The sequence below is a fragment of the Rhagoletis pomonella genome, unplaced genomic scaffold (genome assembly GCF_013731165.1).
Source record: "Rhagoletis pomonella isolate Grant_MI unplaced genomic scaffold, Rhpom_1.0 Rhpom_scaffold_00009, whole genome shotgun sequence".
Classification (NCBI taxonomy): Eukaryota; Metazoa; Arthropoda; class Insecta; order Diptera; family Tephritidae; genus Rhagoletis; species Rhagoletis pomonella.
This window is the reverse complement of record NW_023458563.1, coordinates 40671365-40678805: the sequence shown is the minus strand read 5'-3', so window position 1 is coordinate 40678805 and position 7441 is coordinate 40671365. Positions and strand designations below refer to the sequence as shown.

General features: G+C 33.0%; 1 protein-coding gene across 2 annotated transcripts in view; it reads right to left on the bottom strand.

Annotated features, from left to right (window-relative positions):
• Nucleotides 1–7441, bottom strand: part of LOC118745787 (muscle calcium channel subunit alpha-1) — a gene marked incomplete at its 3' end in the record, with an annotated part of 467188 nt that overhangs the window by 293679 nt on the left and 166068 nt on the right. For both annotated transcript variants that reach the window (XM_036479462.1, XM_036479461.1), the window contains 1 exon segment: nt 3043–3253. In XM_036479462.1, coding sequence (XP_036335355.1) covers nt 3043–3253 — 211 coding nt within the window.

Sequence of the window (7441 nt, the reverse complement as noted above, 5' to 3'; positions counted from 1 at the left end):
TTTTAAAAATCAAATTCAACTTAATACATCGGGGTTTATTTTTAAACTATATGTAGGATTGCCACCGGTTTTAAAAAAATAAATCCAAGTTGAATTAGGGAAACTAGTTACTTCAATTATGTATCAGAATATGGTTTTGTTGTAAAATATTTTGAACGAGGTTGCGACTTGTTCGAGAAGTCGCATTTAATTGAAGTACGCATAACTTACATATGATATATTAAAATATTGGCGTCAAATGAAGGAGTGGTAAAAAATCCTTATCTTGAACATTTAGAATATTAAGGAGGGTTGCCACCTGTTTAAAAAGTTAAACTCAAGTTATTTAATAAATTAAAGGAGTTATTAAAAGATGGGCATCAAACGAAACAGATTTAAAAAGGCTTTATGTCTGAACTATATTTATGATTGTTGCTACGTGCGTATTTAAAAAATTAAGTTCAGCTTAATTCGTAAGGTAATTTAAATACATAAGTATCAAATTGTCAGACGCAAGAGATTCATTTATTTCTTAACTATATTAAGGAGGGTCGCCACCTGTTTGAAATGTCAAAATTAGCTAACTTCGACCAAAGTCAAAGACAATGCAAAGACGAGCACAAAAATTGTGACTTAAGCTAATATTAAAAATAATAAAAAAATTTGTAGCAAGAAATTAAATAAAAATGAAATGAAATAGTGGCAGATGCGGCTGGTCAAATATTTACTTATTGAAAATACTCTTTTAATTTATTAGCTGATGACACGTATATGTGTATGATTGAAGATAATGTGGGCCCCTTGCTCTATTGATAATTATTAATATTTTGTATTCGTATTGATTTATTAAATGGATTTCAATACAAACGAATATTTCATGTACAGTTTTTATCTTGAATGTACTCTCACTAATATCACGACTGATAGTTTTTTAATAAAAAGGGAGTTAACTTATACCATGTTCTGACCGACATCGAAAACATGTTTTCGTTGCTAAAACTGGTTTTCGACATAAAACTTGTGTTTTCGTCTATGTAAAATCTGCCAAACGAAAAGCAGTTTTTGCTGAAAACTACTTGAAAACTCACGTTCCACTCATCCCAATCGGTGTCTTCATTAGTTTTTTTTTCGATTATTTATCGAAGTGGAAGTCATATTTTATCATCTTAAATACGCCATTTCGGATTTATTGTTAATTGGCTGGCCAAAGTAAAATATGAATGAAAGTAAGAGGTTGCTAATGAAAAGAAAATGAGGGAAAAGCATTTTGGGTTTGTTTTTGTGTAGCAAAGCGGTAATCAGACGATGTAAGAAATGTTAACGAAAACACCAACAGCCGGTGTGAACAGCCTTCAGCCCACAATCCCAAAACTCGTTTTCAAAGTGTTTTCGTTGTCGGTGAGAACATGGTATTATACTATACCACAGGTCACATCTTTTGAGGTCTGTATGGGAACAGTTGGGGGAAAAGGATGTGCCTTTGGGTGTGGAAACCCGAGAATGATTTGAAAATGTGTTCTATATCTGCATTATGGAAGGTACAGTATTTTCATACATGTTGTGCTCAGCGTTGCCATTTTAGCCGTTTTCCGGCTAGATTTAGCCGGTTTTGATAGCAACTAGCCGGAGAAAATTCGATCTAGCCGGCAGCCGATTTGTTAGCCGGTTTGTAAAAAAAAGTTAGCCGTTTTTAGCCGATTTTACTATTTGCCTAATTTTCAGGTGCAAAAAGTAAACAAGTTGTTCGAAAGCAATAATTCAGACCCAATGAAGATTTTTAATGAACTCAATGTTTTACTTTCGCATCTATGCTCCCTAGTGGTTATTAGCGCGGACACATTTGATCCTATATGCTTCCCGTTGGAACCATACCTTGCTCCATTTCCTCAGTTTTATCACAGTTTTGAAGAGTATTTAAAAACAAAAGTAAGCACAAACGCTTTTGACCACGAAGCCGGGAAAATAATTCGAGAAAATGGTCGCTATTTTATTATCACTTTTTTCGGTTGGAAATGCATTAAGAGTAATTAAACCAAAAGTATTTGTTCAACTACAGCAACAAAAACACAAATATAATGCCGACGAAATAACATCCATAGAGATGCAATGGCAACGGTTAACGTTACATACCTGGAGTAATTTAGACTCAACTGTAAAATTTTGGGCCGAATTTTATCAATTTCGAAATGCCCTAGGAGAAAACCCTTTTGCTGACCTTTCCAACCTAGTTTTTAGTTTTCTTGTTTTACCTATAAGTAATGCAGAAGTAGAGCGAATATTTAGTTCAATGAATATAATAAAAACTAAGCAAAGAAATCCAATGTGCGTTAAAACGTTAAACGCTCTTTTATATATAAGATACGGTTTAAAACGAGAAGAAAAATGCTGCCATAATTTTACTGTAGATGACGATCTCTTAAAATTAATGAATTCAGGTGATATATACAATAGTGATTCATTTGATGATGAGGAATATACACTCGATATAAACTAATGGTGTTAACTAGTCTTTCGTTTCTTGCGATTTATTTAAATAAAGCATTTGAATTTTCACTAAAACATTTTAGCCGTTTTTAGCCGCTTTTTTTGCCAATCTAGCCGGTCGGCCCAAAAAGTTCTGGCAACACTGGGTGTGCTTATATTTTTATTTAGTAAATATTCCTGTGTGGGTAGTCTACGTCCTAGTTGCAACCTAACTACTACGTTTCCTTTTCAGACAGGTTATTTTTCGGTTGTTTTTATGAGGGTGTGCTGGTTCACGGGGTGTGTGGGTTTACGCTGCAACTTGAGTGCCCGAACTAAAACATGGCGAAAAAGTGGCATCCGCGACCTTGAAAAATCACTCTCAGGCGGCGAAAGAACTTTTACTTCAGAAAAATATGCGGATTTTCGAACTCGGCGACCGATTTTACATGGGAACTGGTGTAATTATATAAATATATTATTGTAAAAAGTTTAGCATTTTCGTGACTGATTCATTAAAAAACTTGTCAACATTAGAAAAAAATAAAACAAAGATTGTACATTTTATGTGTGTGTTTGCATGAACAATTATTTTTTTACCTGAAATACTGTGAGTAAACTTTGCCAAAAGCAATCGAAGTTCCAGCGTGGTTTTTCTTCCTCAGGCTTGAAGTTAAACTTTCCTCCAAACACTTGCATTCCCAAAAGAGCAAAAATAACAATAAAAAGAAATAACAAGAGCAATAGGGACGCAATCGACTGTATTGAATTCAAAAGCGAAGCCACGAGATTTGAAAGTGAGCGCCAATACCTGTAAAACAAAATATGTTTGTACATAGAATATGTGTACATATTTAAGTGCATGTAAAAAAATAAGTTATCATAGATGAGAAGCAAATAAAAGCGCTTGTAACTAGTGTCAGTTTATTGTAAGGTGTTACAAAGAAAAATAAACGTTGCTTTGCTACATAAATATGTTAAACTGAATTAAATGGGCTAACGTTATTTAGTGTCCACAATGTCTATAAAATCAACATTTATGTATGTACATTGTGAAGTCACCTCGGAAAAGATTTCTATCGTAGGTAATTCAGCGTGCAATTTAACAAAAGCTGAAGGATGCAATCTTTCTTGCGCGCTTTTGGCTATGTGAGTTGGCACAATATCTTGCTGTTGCAAAAGCATTTTCCTAGAAGTCATCTGGTGCCCGATACAGCGATGCCAACTTGCGGGGAATATGTCTCGTTGCGGGGAATCGGATAATGGCTGCCTTTTGCAGAGAATTTAGACTATTTAATTTTAAATCACTAAATAACTTACCTAGAGTGCAGAATACTTTTTGCAACTCTGCCAATTTCGCATTAGAAACATTATAAAAACATTGATATTTTTAATTTTACTTACATTCATTTGTATATACATATTAAATAATGCAATAACACAAGGCAACAGTGTTTTGTTGCGGCAAATGTTAAAGCTGTTTTTGAAAGACTTTTACGAATTATTATTATTTATGATTACGAAACCGTAAGTTCAAAGTTTCCATCAGCTCCAGCGTTTGAGAAAAACTAGGTCAAAGTGTCAAGAACTCGCGTTTTTGCAATATTTTAGAAGGTCTAGCAAAAAAACAAAAGGTGATAGAACCTTCCACTTAGGCTTAAGTTAAAACTATAAATAAAATAAATAATAAATTAAATAATAAAAAAATTAAATTGGCTTCTGAAAAAACGAGTAAAAAGTTAAAAATTTTGATGAAAATTTCTTTAAATTTGTTGAATTTTTGTCAGTTTTGCCCAAAGTTTTTTATTTTGAATTATATGGCGTATGTTATACAATAGGACTGTACGATTAATTTATTATTCAAAATTTTAATAAATCATAAAGTAAACAACTCAATTATTCGATTAATTGGAAATTATGATCACTCAAAAGTTCAGTTACTCGAGTAATCAAGATTTTGATTAACCAAAAACAAAAATATTTGAGTAATTTGCTTTATGATTAATCAACATTATGAATAAAATGAGTAATCAACATTTTAAAGTACTCTTTACATACATACATATAAAGCAGTTGAAGTTCCTTCATAATTTGAAAGAAACGTTTCTGTTTTCAAAAATTAAAATGAAATACATACATAAATACATTTTTTTTCATATACAGAATATAAAAAAGGAAATAAGCATTTTCCAAAGCAAACTCTTTTAACGAGCAAAATTAATTTTTTTGAGTAATCATATTTCAAGTAACTCGATTAATCATCGTTTTGAGTAAACAAAATCTTGATTACTCGAGTAATTGATTAACCGAATAACTGATTAACCAACTTGCTCGAGTAATCGAATAATCGCACAGCCCTATTATACAATAAGATATAATTTTATAAGAAGTTTGTGAAAAAATTTTAAATTTAAATATTGTATGAACATTCGTAAATAAGATCAAGCAATTAAATAAAAGAAATTTAGTTTTTTAATAGAATCATGCCAGTGCGGGGAATTTCACCGGAAATCGGGGAATTTCGCGGTGGTCAACGGGGAGAGGGATAAAATAAGTTGGCATCCCTGGCCCGATACAAGTTCTCCTTGCGACCATTTCTAAATGCTCAGCAACGCATACATCACCGGATCATAAAATGAAGGTTAACATAAATTGCAGTATTATTTACAACAAAGACACTCCTAAAACATGGTGTAATGAACTGAAGGTGGCGCATTCCCGAAACCGCTACTTTGGTTTTGCCGACTTTGACGTTTATGGCAATATGTAAACAAACTTTTTGTTTATAAACAAGTGCAAACGTATTGTGTACTTCCAAGTGAAAAATCGAAGTAATTCGTGCGTTCTGAAGTAAAAAACGTTTTATTTGTAATAAAAACTTTATACAAATGTCGTGTCGTGTGTTTAATTGCAGCAGCCGTAGGGGTAAAGCCCCCAAATGCAGTTTTTTTTTTGTTTCCCCGCGACGACGCCTTGGCCAGAAAGTGGGTAGAGTTCTGCCGGCAGGAGAAGCCCTACAATTTACACACCAGCGTAATATGCATGAAGCACTTTACGGACCACTTTTAAACGCGACATGTTAAGTTGAAAACGTTAAAATACCACAAATTACAAATTAAAATCGGAGGTAAGCAAACATCGACCCCATTCTGCAGGAAAACATGCGCTGCGACAAGATATCACTTTTTCGGCACCTGCAATACAAACACAAAAATTCTAAATAGTTAATTAATAAGACCTATTCTTTTGAACACATTTCAAGAGTGGTTGTATATTTTTTGTTAACGTTGTGCTTAATTTGCTATGTTCAAAGATGCTTGACAAATTGATGAATCGTGAAGAAAACACGTTTTCTCACTGCAAATTCACAACTGTCCACTCATTGTTCTTCGCCATATTCTTTGTTTACCCGTTGCCACAAATGTCATTCTGCGGGAATGTGCAATCTTGTATTCTATCGTTCTTGCTCCTAAAAGAAACTCACTACACTTTATCAACTTTAAAAACTGTATCTAATAAATAAGGTGATTCAGACTATACTCGTTAAGGTCTTAATTCCGTATTCGGTAACTCCCGCCATTGTTTTGTTTTTGTAAATTACCGAATGTATCATTACCAACTCAACGAGGTGGCAAGTCTGATAATGTGGTAACACATGTGTTAAAATGTCAGCTGATTCCTTTCTGTCGCTTATTTTCTGGAATTTTCTCACGCGGAAAGTGCATACATTTTATCAAAAGTTCAATAAAACATTCTGTCTTGGAATTAATAAATTTTACAAGTAAGTATTACTTAAATAAAAGTAATTTTAACCGTAAGAAAATAAGGGGCGCTTGAAGATGAAAGTGTTACCGAGTTACCAGATAACGAATTAATACATTAACGAGTATAGTCTGAATACTCTTAATGTAATCTTTACTATAAAAGCCAAAAGTGATCCAATGAATTACCGTATAAAGGTAAGCAATGTTAGAGAATAAAATAAATCAACTGCCGGTTTCACCAGCAATTTGAGTGAACAATTAATTTTTCCTTCTGCCAGTTTTCATAATAAATTCAAATCAAAACCATGTGTCATTTAAATTGCTTTTTTGAAACTGTCTATGAAAGAAATTTGTTTGAAAATTGTTGACCCATCCAGCATAACGCTTTAGATATCGAGCCCTAACCGCCAAAAGGGTTTTTTTTATTAACACGGCAATTACCGTAGATTCTAACGTGAAGGTCAATGAAGAAGTTACATTTGATGTGAGGTATATAATACTGGTGGTTTCATTTGCCCGTATTTAATGAAATAGGTGATTTTGTCGCTTACGCCCTTTTTGCCGTCACAAAAAAGGCTACAGCACGCAATTGCGGCGGTTAAACTAAAAGATATATAAAAAAAAACATTTTTGCATTAACAAAGCCATTTTGATGCCTTTAACTCATTTCTTTTATTCTTGTTATCAAGAAAACAGCTCGTCAACACAAATACATACGTTATTGATTAAAATACTATTTCTCTATAAAAACTTATGCTGATATCGTTTGTCCCAAAAAAAAGTGGTTCTTCTATGGTGCAAAATGTGTTTGCTAGCGGAGTATATTTAACCCTAGAACACACACCCAGAAAATACCACGTAAACACACACCCGGGATACGTTTGTACCCGGGACCTTATTTTGCGGTTTTTTTAATGCTAAAAAAGTCGACTATACAGAGTCGATCGAAAAGTCGACTTTCTAGTAAAGTCGAACAACACTACTAAGCTCTGAAATAACCAAGTATTTTAACACCACATACATGTATTATATTTTCATCCTTTTAATTAAAAATCTTTATCTACCACAAATATATGTATGTATTTACCGTTGTTCGTAAATAGTCCATATTTGGAAGAAAAATAGAGGCACATCAAACTTTCACACAAAAATATAACAATTTCCCTCTGCAATGAAAAATTGCAAGCTAAATTGTGATAATTGTCGATCAACGTTGCATAACAAGCCAATGAATT